Source organism: Salminus brasiliensis, chromosome 7 (genome assembly GCF_030463535.1).
Source record: "Salminus brasiliensis chromosome 7, fSalBra1.hap2, whole genome shotgun sequence".
NCBI classification, from domain to species: Eukaryota; Metazoa; Chordata; class Actinopteri; order Characiformes; family Bryconidae; genus Salminus; species Salminus brasiliensis.
In genome coordinates, this window is record NC_132884.1 from 42,329,308 (window position 1) to 42,352,775 (window position 23,468).

Genomic DNA, 23,468 nt, shown 5'->3' on the forward strand with positions numbered 1-23,468 from the left:
GAAATAAATAAATACTGAACACTGAGATCAATAAGTACTGATCATTACAATCAATAAGTACTGAGCACTGAGACCAATATGCACTGAGCATTGCGATCAATAAGTACTGAGTACTGAGATAATTAAATACTGAGCAGCACTGAGATTAATACGCACTGATGATTGAAATAAATACATACTGAGTAGTGAGATTAATAAGTACTTATTTTTTCATTTATAGAATTGAGAGAAGTATTGAGTACTGAGATAAATAAGTAATGACCACTGAACACTGAGATAAATCAGTAGTAAGTACTAAGATAAGTAATTCCTGAGCTCTGAGGTAAATCCGTACGTAGTTTGAGTTAAATTGAAACAGATTTAGGTAAAAAGGCCGTGGTGTGTCCAGTTGTATCTCAGAATGCTGAGTACTGGTTGGAGTCTGTTATAAATATATAGCAGTGGGTCGACTTCCCTGCAGGCTTTTCCTTCTACCCCAAAAATCTACCATTCAGCTAATCAGGCACTTCTGAAGGTAATGGGTAATAGGGGGTGAATAATGCTGAAACCTGAAGGAAGCTAGCGCTCCAGAAGCAGGCTCGGGGTATTTGTCTTCCATATTTACTCTTCCTCGTCATGTTTAATCCTACATCTCTCTTTTCTCACGAGTAGTTCTACCTCTTCTGCTCCGGTTTCTGTAAAACAGGAACTCCCATGTTTCATCGCACTTTACTCTCATTAGCTGAAAACACACTCCTCCACTCTTCTCCAGGCCTGATTAGCAGTAGGCCGCTAGGAGCAAACCCAGCAAGGCTACCGAATCTTAGCAAAGAAGGGAAATGGTTTTTATTTCCTAATGAGATGAAAACGGAATGTATTGTCGCAACCACAGCGTGGGGGGCCCTCGGGGACCCCGGATCCGATTTCTGTCATGTCGCTGCTGCAGTGAGTTATTATGCAGTATTAAATATGAATGAGGGCACGCAGTGCTGTGTGTTTTGTGAAGTGAAGTGAAGGAGGAGATGCTCCAAGGATTTGCAGGAAGTAACCGTCGCAGTAAGAGGGGGGGTTCATGAACCTGAAACGTCAGAAAAAGTTTAAAATTCCATTAGCGTCACCTTTGTTTTCTCGTTCTTCACACCTTCGGTGCATTTAAAGAGAGTACCTGAATTAAAGAAGGGTCACTGGGGTCAGTGCAGCTCAGGTCAGGACAGGGTTTCTAGCTCATTAACCTGCCGTCAAACGCTTCAACCTCGAATTATTGCACGTCAAACAGGTTCCACATAAAAATTCAGTAAAATTGATTCACCCCTCGCATTTATATTCGCCCCAAACACGTCGTCAGGTTATTAATGCTGCGTATGACAGGAGAGAAAATGGCGAGAGTGAAAGATATCGATTAACACACAAACAGGGACGGATCACCTCAGACCTGACACAGGCGTCAGTTTAAGTGATTTAGCGCTGGAGGCGACGTGTCGTCTCGATGTCTCGACAATAGGAAAGCTGAAAACGCTGATTCAGAAAAGAATAAAGTGGAGGTCCTCTCACATCCACTTCTATCAAACTTACTCAAGTCACATTTAAACCCTGAAATTCCAGGCTTGACATTCAGCTACACTATATGGACAGAAGTATTGGGACACTTGCTCGTTCATTGTTTCTTTTAAAATCAAGGATTTTTTGTTTTGTTTTAATTGAGTTTAATTTTAAGTTTAGTTTAATTAAGTAAATTTTGTTTAATTTAAAAGAGCTGTTAGTGAGGTCAGGGTGTTGGATGGTGATCACTACTCCACCTCATCTTCTCAACTCCCTCTTCTCCAACTCATCCCAAAAATACTGGATGGAGCTCCACCACCATCATTCCAGAGAACACAGCTCTTCCACTGCTCCACAGCTCAATGCTGCTGGGGGTTTTTGTACCCTTCTAGCCCACGCCTGACATTAGGCAGCATGGTGTCCATAGGTTGTTTCATGTTTATCTGTACCTAAGAGTTGTATTCCATTGGCACTTTTACTTCTCTACAGGGATAAAGCAAACCATGTATGTGCATTTGCACATCTGTGTCAGCTGTGCGTTTAGTGTTTATTAAGTACTATAAAATTTTGTAACTTCTTTGAACTAATGCTATGATATTGAAGTGAGTGTTTGTAGATTGGACCCACTTTTTGGACTTTAGTGGTCTTAAAGGCCAAGACTAATCCAAACCCTCCAAAGATAATAAGAGGAAAAAATTACTGAAAGGAACCAAGACTTATTAAAAATATTTGGAATAACTAAGACACTGTAGGACAAACCCCCAAAGAATATGAGGATAAAGTACTGCAATAAACAGAAAGACTCAAAAAGAGAAGCTTTCAGATGAGGACCCACTGAAAGAAGAACCAGGAGTCACAAGAGACTCCCTAAGAGCACAAGGAAGAACCACTGAGATGAAGGAACCAAGCCTCAAAATATTAAACCTCCCTAAAAACATGATCAGATCCAAGAAAACTCTGTTTAAACTCATGGAAGAACGTCTGAGAAGAACTAAGACTCAACAGGAGAAACTCCCGAAGGGAACCAAGAATCAAAAGGTGAAACTCTATATAAACATATAGAAGATCTACGGAGAAGAACCAAGGCTGAAAAAGAGAAACTCCCAAAGAGCATGAGGAAGAACCACTGAGAAGAACCAAGTCTCAACAGTAGAATCTCACCTAAGAGCAAGAGGAAGAATCACTGAGAAGAACTAAGACCTAAAAGAAGAAACTTTCTAAAGCATCAAAATGTACCACTAAGAGGAACCATCCCTAAAACTTGTGAAATATCGACTTGGAAAATCAGATCCAAGAAAACTCTGGAAGAACGTCTGAGAAGAACTAGACTCAACAGGTGAAACTCCTAAAGGGAACCAATAATCAAAAGGTGAAATTCTATATGAACATATAGAAGATCTACTGAGAAGAACCAAGTCTCAACAGTAGAAATTCCCAAAGAGCAAGAGGAAGAACCACTGAGACGAACCAAGTCTCAACAGTAGAAATTCCCAAAGAGCAAGAGGAAGAACCACTGAGACGAACCAAGTCTCAACAGTAGAAACTCACCTACGAGCAAGAGGAAGAACCACTGAGAAGAACCAAGTCTCAACAGTAGAACTTCAGCTAGGAGCAAGAGGAAGAACCACTGATGGAAATCTCAAAGGGGGATCTCAAGAATCCATCCAGCTCTCTCACTGGATAGTGGAGTTAAGACTCTAGTGATGTACAAATGTGATGAAATAGAGGCACTTCGACCATACAGAGTTTAGATCCATGAGAAGTGTCAGTGTCTGTTAAAAATCTATCTGAAAGGTCCTGAAGGAAAACCGATCGTCTTAGGCTTCCAGGACGGGAAGTATGAAAACCCTGTTGGTAGGAAGATCAATATGAGCATGCAGCAAGATTAGAGCACCTGGAAACAACTCCGGAGTTCATGTGGAGGTTGGTAGTCATGAAGATAATTCCGAAACATGACAGGAGTCCAGGAAAGATGTGATGAAGCATTTATTAAAATCTCAGGGGCTTCCAGGTGAGGCCTTCAGCACACACACTCGCTCTGTTTGAGTTTAAACCTGAGAGCTGCCCGAGTTTTCGGTGTGGAGGCACAGATGGCAGGTATTCTGTTGGGTTTACGCCCCTTCACTGTTAGCCAGTAGTCTATCAGAGCAATCCTATTGCAATTGGCTGCTACTGGTTGCTATAGTGACTCTGTTGATTGCCTCTCTTGGCCTTTTTTTTTCATCTGTAAGAATATGCAGAGGGCTTTTTTTATGACCGGTACTCGTGATTGTGGCTGATTCCTCTCTATTTAGAACAGACCTTGCAGTTCTGGTTCTCCGTATAGGTCGTTTTTAAAGCAGACTATAGATAGCAGTAGTAAGTACTCATTTTGGCCGGCAGGGAAGCTGGAATGGTCATTAATGTAGTTTTCCATGGTCCCTTCAGGTGAAGTCCTGGTCAGTTTGAAGTTAATCTATTCTGTTTAATAATGAAAAGGCCATTTCATGCATTATAAATGCTATATGTTGCTGGTCAAGAACTCGGAGAGTAGTACACACTGGAACATCACTCTTAGCTTCTAGTTCTTGTGTGGTAGCATGATGTTCATTAACCCCTTACTGTACAGTGTTCAGTAATGGGCTTCTGCCTGTTGCTGTAACTATTATGGATCATTTTTAAGATCAGAGAGAGTTCTATAGTTTATGAAAATAGCAGAATACATCATCACACCTACACAATCAAATACAATCCAAAATCTAAATGTATTTATTAAACATCAGTAAAAAGTACACAAAGTAGCTTTACATAATCTGTAATCAGTATGAGGACAAGAGATCCACCACAGAAAAATCTAAGACCCCAGTGAGCAGACAAAGACCACCGTGCAGGAAAAGCTCCCTCAGAGCTGGAGGAAGAAACCTTGGGAGGAATCAAGACTCACAAGGCGGACCCGACCCATCCTCCTCTGATCAGAACTATTTATAAATGATTGATAAACATCACTGAACCACCGCATAAGACTGTTCTACTGCTTATATCTGCAAAATAATCGTAATATCATAATATAATAATCATAACATAGTATAACTTAATATAATCATAGTAGTGATAGTAAGAATAATAAGGGTTAATGGTGGGAATAATCATAGTGGCAGATAGTTAAGAGTCCATGTAGAGTCCATGAAGCTAGTTGTACATATACACACATACATATATATTTATATTTATATTATTATTATTATATTTATAATATATAATTTTAATTAATTTATGTTTGTTAATGTAGCACACTCTGCTGTCGCTCACATAACGACCTGCCTGAAATCCTTCACTACCTTATCGAATTCTGTTCCCTATAATAGTGCACTATACTGTGATATGGGTTCTAGCACGTAGGGGATAGTGAATAGGTAAAAGTTTCGGACACAGCTGAGGTTCATTTTGTGTGACAGGGACATTAGTTAGATGTTGAGTAGCCTGTTCTACTGCTCAGATCTGCAAAATAATCATAATATCATAATATAATAATCATAATATAGTATAACTTAATATAATCATAGTAGTGATGGTGAGAATAATGAGAGCTAATGGTGGTAATAATCATCAGTGGCAGATAGTTAAGAGTCCATGTAGAGTCCATGAAGCTAGTTGTAAACAAATACACACATATAAATGTATATTTCTATTATTATTATTATTATTATTATTATTATTATTATGTTTATAATATATATTTTTAATTAATTTGTGTTTGTTATAGAAATATGATCCACATTTTGTATTAGAACTAGTCGTACCTTAATGCTATTTTTGTTAGCGTCCTATAAGATTCTGGTAATACACATATAAAAGCATTTTAACATCACATTTCTTTCAGTGGAGAGCTCTGGCACAGCGCTGCCACTGTTGTTTTCCAAAACTCACTAAATCCTGGTTTGGCTACCACTTGTATTTACAGCCAATGTCATGTCTAGAACTTCCAAAACATCTAATGTGACATTTTTTTCAGTCAGAACTGGCCCCAGCCACTGGAAATCATAAGCTGACTCATTGATTCCTTGGTCAGTTATTAATGACTCTGTGGTTAATCTGATGCATTATGCCTTCAGTTCTACCAGTGAAGTCCTAACCAATGGAAGTGCTCATTTAGCTGTATTAACCCAGAAACCATTAAAAAATGGTTAGATCATTTTCCATGTATCATTTCACAAATCAACCCCTTAATATGTTAAATAAAAGTAAACTAAAATGTATTTTTAAAATTCACAAAAATCATTAGGCATTCTCTAAAGTCCCAGAAGGCTCTGAAGGTACTCCACTGATTATTTTATGTGTCAGGTCTGAAGTGTTTATTGATCGTCTCAGCCTTACACATTCTCCCAAATCAATGTCTCATGTTTACCTTTTGAAAAGATGTTATGCGGGTCATCGTCGGGGGCTTGGCCCCATCAACAGGACATCATGAGTTTAATCCTGATGAAGCCACAGATATCTGAGGCCAGGAGTCCAAGAGAGTACAACTGGCCTTACTCTCTCAGGGTGGGAGGGATGGCCCTCCCTCTCTCTTCATGGCCAACGTAGGCATCTGTTAGCATTCTATCAACCATGGGTCTCATGTTGGCCACACATATGAATGAGCCAGAAGGGCCTCTCTCTATGAGGAGTTTGGTGTGTCCTCCTCATATCAGAATGGGTTTCAGCCCAAAAACACAGGGTAGGTGAATTGCCCCTTGGTGTGAGTAAATGGATGTGTGTGTATGGTACTCCTTGGTGGAAATCATATTTTAAGAAGCGTCCATTGCTTTTAAGGCCTAATTAGTCAAATGTATGATATTTCACTTCAGCAAGTGTTATAACGACTGATACCTGTAGGTGTCTAGACATGTTTATCACGTAGGGATCAAAGCCTTGTGTCTCCAAAATGTCAGTTTTACAAAAGAAGGACAAAACATCTTAAGTTTCAGTGGAAGTTAAATCATGCAGATTTATTCCAAGTCCAAGTCATTTTGCAGCATTTTTATTGGTCCACTCAGAACAAGTCAAGCCAGTTCATAGAAAACCAGCCAAAATGGATTAGTGTCCAAAACGATGCCCTATTCACTACATAGTGCACTACTTTAGTGTTCAAAAACAGTGTCAAATATTCAGTGCACAATAACAATCCCATAATGCACCGTAATATACACACATGGAGAAAATAGTTGGTACCCCTCGGTTAATGAAAGAAAAACCCACAATGGTCACAGAAATAACTTGAATCTGACAAAAGTAATGTTGTCTCAGGTTTGAAGGGTGCCTTTTCCAGACGGCATGTTTCGGCTCCTTCCAAAGATGCTCAATAGGATTTGGGTCAGGGCTCATAGAAGGCCACTTCAGAATAGTCCGATGTTTTCCTCTTAGCCATTCTTTGGTGTTTTTAGCTGTGTGTTTTGGGTCATTATCCTGTTGCAAGACCCATGACCTGCATCTCTTTGATTTGTCATCAGTTTTCCTCCTGCAGACACGTCCAGGGAGGTTGGCTACAGTCCTATGGATCTTAAATTTCTGAATAATATGTGCAACTGTAGTCACAGGAACATCAAGCTGCTTGGAGAGGGTCTTATAACCTTTACCTTTAACATGCTTGTCTATAATTCTCTTTCTAATCTCCTGAGACAACTCTGTCCTTCACTTCCTCTGGTCCATGTTGAGTGTGGTACACACCATGTCACCAAACAGCACAGTGACTACCTGTAGCCCTATGTATAGGCCCACTGACTGATTACAAGATTGTAGACACCTGTGATGCTAATTAGTGGACACACCTTGATTTAACATGTCCCTTTGGTCACATTATTTTCAGGGGTACCATCATTTTTATCCAGGCCTGTTTAATGAGTTTACTTACTTACTTCTGTTGAAGCATGGTTTAAAATCAACGTCTGACTTTCATTGGTTAATTTTTAGAAATGTTTAATTATTATTACCTCATATTCAAGTTATTTCTGTGACCATTGTGGGTTTTTCTTTCATTAACCGAGGGTTACCAACAATTTTGTCCACGTGTGTATAGTGTATGAACGGTGTACACTAAACGAAAATGAGAATAGCCATGTTTGGTAGCTTCTCTGAGGAAAACCGACCATCAGATTGTTAATGTGGCACACTCTGCTGTCGTACACATAACGACCTGCCTGAAATCCTTCACTACCTTATCGAATTCTGTTCCCTATAATAGTGCACTATACTGTGATCTGGATTCTAGCACGTAAAATAGGATAGGGAATAGAGCAAAGTTTCGGACACAGCTGAGGTTCATTTTGTGTGACAGTGACATTAGTTAGCTGTTGAGTAGCCTGTTAAGTAACACTGTCCATCAGTGGAGATTGCCAATATATGCTAAGTGAATACTTTGTTAATGAACTACTTTTGAGAAACTAATCCCAACAGACTTCCCATTTGTCCCAGTTCTCCCATCCTACTTTGTTCCGTCTCCCTCCAACAAGCTTTTATTTGTTGCTGCATTCATCTCCCATTTTTCATTCTTTCGCCTCTCCCCATCAGCTTAGACCTAAAACCCATCTCCTCTGTTATAGATGGCTCTCATGCAGGCGCCTTGTAATACATTTGGAAACACAAGGTGCTGGCTATCAAATTGGTTATCAATCCACTCGCAAAAAAAGATGCATCTGTGCCTGCTCGCATGAATTGCGCAATAATCTTCAGATTTATCGTGGTGGTGAGAAAAATACGGGGCCTCTATTTGACGCTCTTCCCCTAACCATTTGCTTTCCATCATCCTGTTTGAGTGTTACTGCATCCTTGGCTGATGTACAAATACTCCTTTATATGATCTAGTTCCTCACTGTCAGTATCAATAACGCACAGGGAATGGGACGGGCTAATTTACATTTGCAATTTCATTTAGGTTGCGAGGCCCCGGCCCGTGTGCGTTCGCGTCCTGGAGCCGGTGGAGGCCCTTATGGGACATGACAGTAGTTTATTTAAATTGACTGCTGTGGTACGAGGGCTGAAAAATACCTGTCACATCAGATTCTTACTTGCTAAGTGTGCATACCCCCCCCAACCACCACCACAATCGCACACCCCCTCGCACACACATACACACCAAACAGCGTCAGCAAGCGATGCAACTTATCAGCTCAAGTGATGTCCCAATTATCCGAACGCTAAGAGGATATTAACCAGATTCATTAGTCTTAATTAGAAATGACTTTCTCTGGACAGAGATTAACGGGGGATCAAATCGTGTGTTTGGGATTCTGGCCTTTTACATAAAAGCCTCAGAGTCCGAATCTCTCGGGCTTCTAAGTGTCTCCTCACCCTTGAATCTGATAACCCCCTCTTATAGACGTTCAGCCTGAAAACCAAACAACTTAATGGTAAATCGCCCCACTCAATCAAAGCCTCTTCTTCAAACACCACAAACAAATGAGATTTACTCAAAGTGATGCCCACTGCACATCGTATTAACCTCGCCATGGCTCGATACAGCGCTTTCCTATAACTCTCAAGTGCTGTACAGTAACTCTTAGATGATTTGATTGAATTACAGACAGCTGAGAGCTAAGAGCAACACAGCGGGCCAGATGTACCAACAAGAGCACTGCAGGATGTGCTCGCAAGGCGTGTAAAGTTTCCTAAGGCTTCCACTAATCCGACATAGCCTGCATGCTAACAGCCAGGGTTTGAAGCCACGTTATGTCCCCAAATACACGCCCATGTAGGGCCTGTACGGGTAGCCCGAAAGTTCTGGCCATAGGTCTCATGTTGGCCACACATATGGATGCCCACCAGGGTCAGTGATGGGGCCAAGAGGGGTTAAACATGGGCCCCATCTGGCTTGTACACTGCACATGGGGCCTAGATGGAACCCATGTGAGATAAGGGTGGGCTGTTGCTATGTTGTATGAAGTTGTTTAGTGGTTGCTATGGTATCCCAGGTAGTTGCTTTGAAGTGCTTGCTGTTGCAAGTTGATTGCACTGACATTTTGGGCAGTTGGTATATTGTTGTTTAGTGGTTGCTATGGTGTGTCAGGTGGTTGTCAAGTGATTGCTCTGGTAATTCATGTGGTTGGTTGCTTTTTTATCACCGTGACATAAAAAGGGTCCCAAAAGTTTCAATTCTATTCTTTTGTATTGGAAACTCGGTTGCTAAGCGGAAACCATGCATCCGATCAAACAGCTGTAGACACGCCCACGTTACACAATCAGACTGGATAATCAGATAATCAGCCCGGTCTAAACTCTTCCGATATCTCCACCAATTTTTTCACCCATATGCCTAAATGAGGAAAGCCTGATTTGTTCCATGCACACAGTCCATACATTGCGACTCTATATGGACAAAAGTATTGGGACACCTGCTCATTCATCGTTTCTTCTAGGGTATTTGTTGGACTGACTGTCTCTCCTGTTAGGGAAGAAGGCTTTCTACCAGTCTTTGATTGCATTAATTGACAAGAGGTCAGGATGTTCGGATGATGATCACCAACTCACCTCCTCCTCAACTCCCCAACTCATCCCAAAAGTACTGGATGGAGCTCCTCCACCATCATTCCACAGTTCTTCCACTGCTCCACAGCTGAATGCTGCTGGGGGGCTTTATACCCCTCCTCTAGCCCACGCCTGGCATTATTAGGCAGCATGGTGGTTTATGTTTATCTGCTCTAGAGAGTCCTATTCTATTGGCAACACTTCTCTACAGGGACTAGACAAGCTGTGTCAGCAATGGGTGCAACGTAAAGTGGGGGTGAGAAGGGGTGTCCACAAATATTTGGACATGTAGTGTATGTGTCCCAGAGTGTTCACATGGTCTACAGTTTAGTCACTCTACAAAGGGCGAGCTGCAGGAGCCTGCTGTTTTCATTGGATGACACTGAAACCAATCGGACGTGACAGCGATCGGTCCTTTTTTCACCTTCCTGTGGAAAAGTGTTGGACAGGAAGAGTAAGTACCTCTCTAAATACCTTCAGATTTTGAGAATTCATGTTCCATTCATATTCCCATAAGGCTACCTTTAAACCCAGAGCAGAGTAGCATTCGAAAGCATAGAAAAGAGAAGCACTGGTACAAATCCTAATAAGCTAAGCATCATTTTTTAATTCCCCACCCATGCATAGTCAGACAGCCTACGTGATGTATTTTTGAATGGAATGAAAATAAGACGGAGAGCTGTGTGGAAATGAGACGAAACTTCCACCGAGCAACCAAACAACCACCAAGCCTCCGACTCTCGTCCTTGGCAGCGCTCGCTTTGTGTTTGAAGGATGGCGCATTATATTCATTGCTTGTGCTCTCCGAGTTTGTTTTGCCGGCTTCGCTCAATCTCGGCCTTTGATGGCGCTCGCTCTGAAATGCCAGAAAAAGGAAATTTCTCCGACGGGAATGCGTTTTCAAAACCTATAATGATGCTGGCTTATTCCAACTGATAGTCTGTTCAGTGTTCTTACCTTGACTTGCTTATGGCTTTTCAGATGGGTGGGAATTAATAGGTACTTAGCTCTCGAGGATTGCACGCAGAAGCTCGGAGGAGACAACTCCTGGTCATATGGCCTCAAATGCAGTGTTATGGGAGCTAACCGCCGGAACAGTCCGAAACGTGGCTTTTGTTGCACGACTGTCGCAGGAAACCATAAGTGGTGTCCAATTATCTATAATCAGTGTTGATTATACACCTTTGTCCTCATTCTGCAGTGTTGCCTCTGTAGTCGGCAACAGGCCGCCTCGTCTGTCCCTCGGGACATGGTTGTTATCTCAGCTGTAACCTAGCTGTAACACAACAATGACAAAAAGAAGATTGCCGCTTGATGGGGATACTTGACCTTGCTTGACTTTGATCCTTTTTCATATTAGCCCCTGCGTTCGCTGGTGGCACTGATCTAAGCTCGGGCTTTGTGCGATATCCTGCCAGCTTTAGGGGCGCACTCGAATCCCTGGAAAAAAAAAATTATTTGCATTATTCAGCTGCTTGTAGCATTGGTAGGAGCAGATGAATGAAGTGGAGGAAAGCAGCATGGAAACACTCCTCCAAAGGCTCTTTAAACGTGAGCTTTGTAGAGGCGGAGTTGTACCCGTCCTACCTCCCGCCTTGGCTTATTCCACGGCGCCTTTTGGCCATAATTCATGGAGGCACCTCTCTTTTGTGTGCCTAAGAGGAGCTCATGGATTGAGACATGTCCAACCTGCCAGTGTAAGCTTGAGCCGCGAGCTGCATTAATTCACGGCGTGTAAACACAGCGTAGCTTGCCGCCGTTGACCTTTCCCTTAACGTGATTACTATGTAATTTCACTCCTGATGTCGAGAAGCCGCCGGTTGTTTGCCCCAAGAGAGAGCCGTGGAATCTGACAGCAGAGGGGCAGCACTCTGCTCTCTCTTCATCTCCTCTCTCATTGACCCCTGCAAGCAGCAGAGGGTCACCTGCCTCGCCCTATCCTCAGAGTCTAATGACACCCCCGTAACAAGGTATTATACAGATGGCTATCAGTCAGATTATGCCAGTAAGGGTTAGCTGGTGGAAGGGTCAGCTTTATACGCAAAGGGGTTATTCACACAATCTGTCACAAATGATGATGGAGTGGGGTAATAAGGCCGCTTTCCCTCCCCCCGTCCACGCCTCTGCCTCCACAGACGGCCTTCCGGGTCACTCTGGCACGGACCAGTTCATCTTGCATCAACAGCTTTGCCTACTTCTCCACCTCGGTGCTGAGCTCTATTAGGTATCCACTCTAGTGTGTTCTTGTGTGTCAACAAAGCCTTCTCCCCGGCCAGCCCTTGCTATATTGTTCCACCGCAGCCAACAAAGGAGATATTAATAGCCATTTGTCTGGTCAGAGATGTGATTTTTTTTTCTTCCCTTGTTCGCTCCACTCTCTTAACAATTCCCGACTAGAAACACAGCCGGAGGACGAAATGTAGTAGAGGTCTGCTGCCCCAACACAACCAAGCAGGATGGGGCTTCAGGTTACAGGTTTCAGGTTTCTACGATCTAACAGAGTTTTAATGCATTACTTACTACTGTCCAGATTAGTCATCGCCAGTCACTTCCATCCACAAGCTACAGTGGGACACCCCATGAACACCTTGTATATATAACTAATATAACTCACACAACTGAAAAATGACATTTATAAAATGTAATTAATAGAAATGCAATTTTCTTCCTTGTACAGAAAAAGTCAGACCCCCACCCCCCCACCACAACCACCACACACACATTTATCACTACTAAAAAACTAAATTTACACTCAGCTGCTCCACATTAGCTGCAGATGACTAGAATACAGTTAGAAATGAAAAGCCAGTCTTATGTAAACCTCAGACATGTATGCTGCCTTCCATTTAGCTCGGAAGTTGGATGTCAGAGCTGGGAATGACCCACACTCTCGAACTGACCATTTCAACATTCCGATAATTGTATAATTGTACGCTATTTCCAAAAAAAACAACTTAAAACCACAACTGGGCTGAAAATCCTTTACTGGTGTTTTATGGCAAATATAAAATATGCCCTTTTCTTTTAAGCCCCAGCTCAGCAATGGAAGCATTGTCCCAGCTTAGCATTGTTATCAATACCAGTTGATAACCACTCGTTATATGGTATTTCGTGCCTCCAAACACCATGGAAATACATCCACAGGTAGAAGTTGGACAGTACTAGTAGAAAGTGCTAACTGTATAATACTATTGCTTTTACTACTGTTGATGTGCAGCCATCTTGGATTTTGAACTCGGGTTGGTGAGGCTCTGCTGCTTTGTGTTTGCACCTAAATGTCTTCTTTTATGTCTCTGAAATCCAGGCAAAAATCAAGTCAAGTCAAATTTATTTGTAAAGCGCTTTTTACAACTGTTGTTGTCACAAAGCAGCTTTACACAACCAGTAATTAATAAAAGAATAATAAAAAAAAACATAAGAAGACATGAAGGATTAAAGACCTGAAGGATCAAAGAGTGTATGGACTGTATCTCACTTTTGTACTTGACAGTATCTAAGGTATCTTTGGATACTCTAGTCTATTCTAATATACTAGGGATATTTCTGATATTTCGATATTTCTGAGTGGACAGCGACGCACTTCTGATGAGAGGATCTGATAAATGCTATTAATGTAAATGTATGTTGTGTGTGCTCGCTGCCGAATTCACTAGATGGGTTAAACGAGAAGGCCAGATTCTGTGCGATGGCCAAAAAGGATTACTTATATATTTTATATATCACTGTCTCCTCCTAAATTAACCCCTTAAATTCCAGCTATTTCACACACTTAGGCTTATTATTCCATAACTACAGTAAATACATTGCAAACAAGCTGAATTATTAAGGTATAGAGGGGTGTAATAAACGTTTGGGAACTTGGACCTAAACTCTAATTCGCTCAAACTCACCTTTAATTAGATTTGTCCCGTTAATTGGATTTGTCTCAATAAAGCAGACAGGCCTTCAACTGTGTCACTTTAGGATTTGAAGGCATTCTGCGGTCGCGGTACGTAAGGTAGCAGCCTGGACCCCAAAGCCCCACTCAACTTCCCCTGAGTCAGTCCTAAGAAAGTGACCAAGCAAGGAGAGACAGCCAAGGGATCTGCCGCCACCCACCGAGGATGAGAAGGCCACTCCGCCTGGAGAAGACACCCACATCATTCCGTATTCTCCTACAGGTAATCGTCTTGGAGACGGCAAGCGACACGCGCTCTCCTCCTGTTCTCGCTCGCCACCGTCGCTCACCGAATGAGAAAAGTGCCCGCACATCCACTTGAAGAGCTGACATTAGAATACCAGGCTGTGCTGCATTGTCACCCATTGTGCCTCAGTGACAGGCAGCCGGAGTGGGATCTCATCCCTGCGATAAAAGAAGTGACGCCTCCCATTGTGTCGCTCACAAAACCTCAGCGGCACTCCTGATAGCCTCGCCTTGGCCTTCGTCTGATATCAAAAAAGAGATGAGGGAGATTGTTTCGTATGTAGGGGACGTATAATGCACGCTGAATCCTCAACCTCGAGATTGAAAGTCGGGGCTGCTCGATGCTTTCCTGCTTGAACTCGGGCTCATCCGGGAGCATCATTTGCCATGCTTAATTTAGTCCTGGGGAAATCTCACTCGAACACTCACAGCACCCCCATGAGGCCGAACGGCTTTCCTGCAGCTCGGAGAAACTTTGGATGTTTTTTCGGATCTGTTTAATTTCTCTCTCATAATTTTACTCTCTCTTTTACCTGTCTGCGTCTGTCTCGCTCTTGCTCGGCCACTCTGCACACCTGCTGTACACACAGAGGCACTTTCAGAGGGAGGAAAATGGGCACGCTTGTCAAGTTCCACCCACTAAAAAAGCACAAACGGTGACTTGAAAAGGAAAAGGCACGGGGAGCCGGCCCTGCCGGGGTTTGGCGGCTTATTAGTTTTGGAGTGGTGCATTCTGGTCCAGCGCAGATGGGGCTTTAGGGGGCTTTGGTGAAGCTCTGACAGTGACACATGATGCAGTTCAGAAAGCACTTGAGGGGTCCAACATCCCTCTGTCCACTGTCTCTCACCGAACACGCTCCAGTGGACAAAACCCTCTACCTTTTGTGTGGCTCGGGTTAGATGCTGAATTTTAGGTCATGTCCTGAACTGCTGTTTGTAGACACTAATGCAAAAGAACTAACACTGCCATTTGATATTAAAATCTTAAACATCGTCCGATACTGATATTAAAATCTTACATATGCTGATACTGAGATTACAGTGTTGAGCATCGTCCGATACTGAGATTAGTCTTGAGCATCGTCCGATACTGATATTAAAATCTTAAGCGACATCCGATACTGAGATTACTGTCTTGAGCATCGTCCAATACTGAGATTAGTCTTGAGCATCATCCGATACTGATATTAAAATCTTAAACATATGCCGATACTGAGATTACAGTCTTGAGCATCGTCCGATACTGATATTAAAATCTTAAGTGACATCCGATACTGAGATTACTGTCTTGAGCATCGTCCAATACTGAGATTAGTCTTGAGCATCATCCGATACTGATATTAAAATCTTAAACATATGCCGATACTGAGATTACAGTCTTGAGCATCGTCCGATACTGATATTAAAATCTTAAGCGACATCCGATACTGAGATTACTGTCTTGAGCATCGTCCAATACTGAGATTAGTCTTGAGCATCATCCGATACTGATATTAAAATCTTAAACATATGCCGATACTGAGATTACAGTCTTGAGCATCGTCCGATACTGATATTAAAATCTTAAACGACATCCGATACTGAGATTACAGTCTTGAGCATCATCCGATACTGATACTAAAATCTTAAACATATGCTGATACTGAGATTACAGTGTTGAGCATCGTCCGATACTGAGATTAGTCTTGAGCATCGTCCGATACTGATATTAAAATCTTAAACGACATCCGATACTGAGATTACTGTCTTAAACATCGTCCGATACTGAGATTACTGTCTTGAGAATCGTTCTGATACTGATTTTGAAATCTTAAACATCGTCTGATGCTGAGATTACAGTCTTGAGCATCACTAATTAATTGTCCTGAAAAGACCAGAACTCAAATAAAGGTGCTACAAATGGTTCTTGGAGCAGCACCATAGAAGAACCATTTTTGGTTCCATAAAAACATTTTTGTAAAAGGGAGTAAAAGCTGTGAGAGTAAAGAAACTTCACATCAACGTCTTAAAAACATTCAAAAGGTTCTTCACACACACAAAAATGCCTTTGTACACTTAAAAGGTTCATGAGCCCATCATTGTACCTTCAGTGCAGTCTGGTTGAAGGTCTTCTCCAGACTTTTACCACTCAAAGATTCTGCAATCAATACAATGTTTCTCAAAAAAAAAATCTCCATTTTTTGAACATTATATGAAGTAACTTAATACTTTATGGCTGCTATCTGTGTTTCTGGTTTTCTGTCACATGTATTGGACACGTGTCTGATCCTGAAGCACATATGAAAGTAGCTTAAATATGATTTTAAAAGATCACTTACACTCTGTGACGCCCTATAACATGAACACCCTATAATGTTTTTACAAATAATACCGGTTCCTGTGCTTTACAGAAGCGACGATCATCACCACCCCTCCCTCCACGCTGGATGTGACGGTGGGTGAAAGCATTGTGCTGCCCTGTCAGGTGACCCACGACCCCTCACTGGAGCTCAAGTTCACCTGGTTTTTCAACGAGCAGCTCATACATTTCGGCAGCCACGGAGGATACTTTGAGAAAGTTGGAGGGGTAAGTTTGTAATATAGAATTTATTTTAAATGAATTCTTTAAAACTATTTTTGAAGTCTCGTCCGATACTGATATTACAGTCTTGAGCAACGTTCGATTTTAATATTAAAATCTTAAACATCGTCCCATACTGATATTACAGTCTTGAGCATCGTCTGATACTGATATTAAAATCTTAAACATTGTCCGATACTGATATTACAGTCTTGAGCATCGTCTGATACTGATATTAAAATCTTAAACATTGTCCGATACTGATATTACAGTCTTGAGCATCAGCCGATATTAATATTAAAATCTTAAACATCGTCCGATACTGATATTACAGTCTTGAGCATCAGCCGATATTAATATTAAAATCTTAAACATCGTCCGATACTGATATTACAGTCTTGAGCATCAGCCAATATTAATATTAAAATCTTAAACATCGTCCCATACTGATATTACAGTCGTGAGCATCGTCCGATACTGAGATTCAAGTCTTGAGCATCGTCTGATACTGAGATTACAGTCTTGAGCATCGTCCGATACTGAGATTACAGTCTTGAGCATCGTCCGATACTGAGATTACAGTCTTGAGCATCGTCTCATACTGAGATTACAGTCTTGAGCATCGTCTCATACTGAGATTACAGTTTTGAGCATCACTAATTAATTATTTATTTTTCTTTGATGTTGGATCCAGCATTGTCTGCTGATATCAGAAGGATGGCGATTTGCCTCCTGTACGTTTAGTTGTTGTTTATAAGTTAAACCAGGCTTTATTGTCTTGAGCTGAACTGCTACAGTAGCCCATAATGAAGAGAGGCTCAGGCATTTTTACTGTCTCACAAAGGCTGATTCTGTTTTTTATTGCACTCCTGTCTTCCAAGAAACTGCAGACGTTGGAGGCTTGTTGGGGTTTAGAGGTGGAGATCTATCGATTCCTCTCCCTCTTTGGATAATACAGAAGCTGTAAATCCGTAAATGTAACACGTAATTCCTCTCCTGCATTAACTGAGAGCTGCTGAAGACTGAGCTATAGTTCAGTGAGCACCACATGCTGGAGGCTCATGCTTGCTCTTCAAAAAAGTAAGCAAGTTTACCTTTAGCGGGTCTATCGCAGTGTTCTCACTGCCATTGAAGTGTCATTCCAGTGTTTTCAGTCCGAACTCGCTGCGTGCGACTTCAAGTGAGGGTTTTGAGCATTTTTGCAAAAAATGGAAGCAAGGCGAGATTAATGCAACTCTTTGTGAAGCTATTATGAAAGATTTTTCCATTATGCATGGGCATTGACAAGCTCAAGTGTGTTAATACAGAGTGTGATTAAGCCTCCCGCATGCTGAAATGAATTACTGCACTTTGGAGTCACATGCTTTTATTCGCGTTTTATTAAAAGTTCATAAATCCTTTTTTTTTCTCTTCAAATCTAAGACTACTTTTACCCTGACTGATTCATCGTTTTGGCTCTCAGCTCTCTGCTTATGGGATGCCAGACGAGATGACAACCTTCATCTCCACAGAAAGAAGCCATAGAGAACTTCCTGGAGACTGCCGCGCTTCATTTGCATATTAAAAGCACTCCGACATTACTTAGTGATGACTTACTTAATCATTATAATTTAAAATGAAGGATGTATAGTAATGGCATATAATGGCAAAACGCCTGTCCTTTAATGTGACTAAAGCTGCGAAAGAGGCTGAACTGCTGAAAGACATCTGACGAGATGAATTCGGAAGTTGAGATGTTAACAAGGTCATTCAGAGTGTGAAACTGTTGTTCGTTCCAAAGAAACTTTAGATATCTTTTTTTTAGGGGTGGTAAATGGATCCAGGCGACGCCATGACTACCAAACAGATATAGCCATTTTATTTACTATCGTAACCCACCAGTGAACCTACACATGTCTACCAAAGTTTTATATGGAATGAGGATGAGGATGAATTTGAACATACTTTTTGGGGACTATTTTTGCCTCATACTTGTACACCTACATGTACCCCTACACCATACATTTACTATGTTCCAGACCCCAAACTCCTCTCAAAACCTCCGTTCACCATGTTTTAGACCCAAACACCTCTCAAAACCTCTATTCACCACGTCTTAGACCCCAAAACCTTCATTTACCACGTTTTAGACCCAAACACCTCTCAGAACATTCATTGACCACATTTTAGACCCAAACACCTCTCAAAATGTCTATTCACCACACCTTAGACCCCAATACCTCAATTCACCATATTTCAGACCCAAACACCTCTCAGAACCTTCATTCACCACGTTTTAGACCCAAACACCTCTCAGAACCTCCATTCCCCATGTTTCAAGCCTAAAAACCTCTCAAAACCTCTATTCACCACGTCTTAGACCAAATAACCTCAATTCACCATGTTTCAGACCCAAATACCTTTCAGAACCTTCATTCACCATGTTTCAGACCCAAAAACCTCTCAAAATCTCTTAGACCCCAAAACCTTCATTTACCAAGTTTTAGACCCAAACACCTCTCAGAACATTCATTGACCACATTTCAGACCCAAACACCTCTCAAAATCTCTATTCACCACATCTTAGACCCAAAACCTTCATTCATTTCACACCAAACCCCACTCTGAATTACATTGTCCACATCTTAATTATATGGTTATGCAGAAATACATAACCAACAAATGAACTAATTGATCTGATCTGATTGATTGATCTCACTGTTGGTCCACAGCATTCTTCGGGAGATATCATGATCCGGAACATTCAGATGAGGCATGCTGGGAAGTACACATGTGCCGTGCAGACTAAAGTGGACAGCAGTTCCATTGCCACGGATTTGATCGTTCGAGGTACTGACCGAGCCGTTGCAGCCACAAAGCGAGCATACACTGTATACATGTTTATACCAGGCAAGTGAACAACCAGAACCAGGGCATGCAGTACAACCAGCACAGGACCTTGATGATAAGCTCCATCTTTCTCTCATTTGCATGTAATTTACATGAAGCACCCCCTGTTGCATGCTATTTCAATAGTAAGCCAATAAACAAGCATTCAGCAGCTCAGGAGCCAAAGGTTTTCATCATGGGTGGAGCTTAGAGTTGAGCAGTGAGTGCACAGCGCCCCCTACTAGCCAGAACTTCCCCAGAGCTTTATTGTGACCTGATGTCTCCAGTGGCTCTTCTCTTCTTGGATATATTAGGCAGCGGGTGAACAGTCAGTTCTTAAAGGTGATGAAGGTCCTGAATCAGGAAAAATGGACAAGTGTAAGAATCTGAGACACTTTGACAATAACCAAACTGTGATGTTCTAGAAAATGACTGGGTCAGAACATCTCCAGAACATCAGCAAGCAGGTCTTGTGGGGTGTTCCCGTAGGTATGCAGTGGTCAGTACTGGCCTACCAAAAGGGCTCAAAGTAAGGACAACCAGCGAACCAGCAACAGGGTCATGTGCACCTAAGGTCAAGAGCACCTCAGTGATGCTCATGGTGGTCCCACCCACCTGACAACTTACAGGCCTTAAAGGATCTGCTAATAACGTTAGATACCACAGCGGGACACCTTCAGAGGTCTTGTGGAGTCCACACTTTGACGGGTCAGAGCTATTTTATCAGGACGAGGGGAAAATACACAGTATTAGTAATCAGGTGGTTTTAATATTATGGCTGCTTGAATATTATGGTGTATGTAAAGTGCTACACAATAGGTGGGCTGTGCCTTGATCAGGTTACTTGCACTAAATTGTCCTTAATATTTATTTGCATTTATTTTTTGTATTTTTGACTTTTTTCTTGTTTGTTTTTTGTTTTTTGAGTTCTAATTTAACTCACCTGACCGAGCCAATCCCTGTTTTCACGGGCATGTGAGGATTAGATCCAGGTGTGTTGCATTAGCGCTATTCTCTGCTGGCTGTATCTCCAGGAGCAGGGTGGGCGTACGCAGTGTGTATTATTGGCACAGGAAAATAGGACACCTGCACAGGTGCTTTAATGACATTTAAAGGTAACATTTAAGAAGCCGCTCTGTTTTCTCTTTCATTGCATCATCTTTGCCTTTTGCAGATCTGTGCTGCGATCTGGCATCTCACAGAGACACTGATGACACAGTGCAGCAGAAATAAAAAACCCTCCTACACACACTCAGAATATTTAAAGGCCTGAGAAAACGATGCCGTAACACACCACTCGTTTAGACCGACAAGAAAAAGGGACAGGACTATTGCTAATTAGAGTGATTAAAGAGAGAGAGAGGAACGTACCAAACGTTCAGTGTTTACAAAGTGGTCTTCTGAGCCTTAGGCAGACAATCGTAAGAAAAAGCCATGGCACGGGCTGACTGTGTGTGTTTGTTTTTGTGCATTTGCAGGACAAAAACGGGTCCTACTTTGTAGAGTCACTAATAACTGTAAACTATTAATTACACAACATTAATAATCCATGATAATAACAATGCAACTACTGGTGACGCAGTTGTGGTACCGATACATTTGAGTAGAATCAGGCAGTGGTGGCTTAATCACTAAGGCTCTTGTGGCTGAATGCAATCAAATCCTCACAACAATGCTCCTCCTCCAAAATCTAGTAGAAAGTCTTCTTCTCTGGACAGTAGAGACAGTTACTCCAACACAAGCAGGATCAACTCTTTATAATACCCTTGATTTCAGAAGAAACAATAAATAAGCAGGTGTCCCAATACTTTTGTCCAGATATATTTATATGGGAAATTATGAATGCAGATCATGTTACATATAATTAAAAACATCTACTTATTAATACAATCTATATGAACGACATACATCCTCACATTGTATAAAAACAAGCATGTGTGTGTGTGTGTGTTTGATCTGCATGACTGCCTCCTGTTTCAGGTCCCCCAGGCCCCCCTACCAGCATCCATGTGGAAGAACTCTCGGACACCACCGCCACTCTCTCTTGGAAGCCTGGTCCTGATAATCACAGTCCAATTACTGCCTACACCATCCAGGCTAGAACCCCATTCTCCCTCGGCTGGCAAGCTGTCACTACAGGTAGGGGCTCTAACCAGCCTGCATCTGATCAAATCATTTGCACTACACAACCCTCCACCCAAACCCCCCCACGTTCTTCCGAGATTGATTTTTTTCCCCTGCTTGCCAAACTAGCGCTTTGTTATTAAGTAGCTGGTGATTGCAAGAGTGCAGAATTTTAAAAGGGCAGGTTTGTTGTTAGGTTTGTTGCTATTCCTGTCGGCTTTTTTAGCTTGAGTATGAGTTTAATGTGCAGATATTATGATCAGTATTGCTTCTTTTAGTTATTGCTATCACTTCTTATAATATTAATTTTGCCCGATTGCAGATACGCAAAGCAACTACGACCAAAATCCAGCAGTGTATCATTTCTTTACGCATAAACACGTAAACACACCCTTATTCTCTTATTTACATTTAGAAAATCAGTTAAATCATTTGCCTTAGGTTGTACAGTTTGATGGGGCTGATATTTGCTGTTCTACTGTGTGGTGTAAAAGAAATGTACAATGTTTGGCCCAGTGTTTCCTTCAGGAAATGCTCCTTCCTGGTCCTTTGTTTAACTCCTTACGTACCTAGATGATGTCATTACAATCAAAGAGTACATCAAAGGATTAAAACAAGGTTGTCTAATTATGTTGGCTTTTCCCGAACAGGCCTAACTACACCTGGTAACTAACAAACATCAGCCCTTCTTGTACACAAACTCCCAAAGGAACTCTATTATAAACTCTATTATACACATTATTCAGCACCGTGGCTTTATTTTCTTCGATTAGTTTCTGATCCAGTAATCACGGCGGCGGCAGCACACGCTGTTATTATAATCTATTGTGTTGTACCCCTACGCGTCCCGCACGTTTTCCAGCCCACCTGCAGAGCATTTCACTGCCCCTCTCCGGAGCTGCGAGCCGACTGCCGGGTTATTGTTCGTGTGCGTGTCCAGTAGCTCTGGCGCGTGGAGGAGCAGTAGGAGGCCTCCTCTCACTCTCTAAGTGCCTGTGCTTTGTTTTCCTCCAGTGCCAGAGGAGGTGGGGGGCCGGCGACTGACGGCTACAGTAATCGAGCTCAGCCCCTGGGTAGAGTATGAGTTCAGAGTGTTGGCAAGCAATGTGCTGGGCACAGGCGAGCCCAGCAAACCCTCCAAGCAAGCGAGGACAAAGGAAACACGTAAGTGCTCAAAGCCGAGACGCCAAGCTTCCCCTGCTGAAACATCCAGCCCGAGACCAGCTTTTGCATTAGCCGGTTTCAGATGGTCTGAGCTGGCCTTTGATGGTCGAGATGGTTAAAATAAAAACATACTGGTGAACTAGCTGGACGATGTGGTTGACCGCTCAATTCCATTGATTTTTCGAAACTTCTGCCTCATTCAGTGCTTGAGATATAAACAGTAATTCAGAGCGTGGGTTTATTGAGGATCATATTAATGGACTCTGAATGAAACTAGGCGTCACCGTGACTACAACACAGATATTGTCATTTTCTTAGGTGAATACCTGAAGCCTTATAACACCTGTCATTTATACATCCATCATTAATATGCGTTACAAATATATTCCAAGCCAAAATCCAGTTTAACCACATAGTTTAGGTAGGATGTGATGTCGTTTATAAAGTGTGACAGTCTGGACATTGTGTTTTAGCCTACAATTTAGCCTGGATTATTTTACAGTATGTTGATGATTTTGTGATACACTATATAATATAATACCCTTCTGTGAGAGAGTTTTTCATAACCCTCTG

At 42.0% G+C, this 23,468-nt stretch overlaps 1 protein-coding gene across 1 annotated transcript in view; it reads left to right on the forward strand.

The window, feature by feature from the left end:
- The window catches only part of cntn4 (contactin 4), a 259,500-nt gene that overhangs the window by 219,410 nt on the left and 16,622 nt on the right, over positions 1-23,468 (forward strand). The window contains exons 13-16 of the mRNA XM_072684921.1: positions 16,570-16,745; positions 19,451-19,568; positions 21,588-21,746; positions 22,746-22,895. Of these exons, the coding sequence (XP_072541022.1) occupies positions 16,570-16,745; positions 19,451-19,568; positions 21,588-21,746; positions 22,746-22,895 (603 nt within the window). The remainder of the gene's footprint in view (positions 1-16,569; positions 16,746-19,450; positions 19,569-21,587; positions 21,747-22,745; positions 22,896-23,468) is intronic.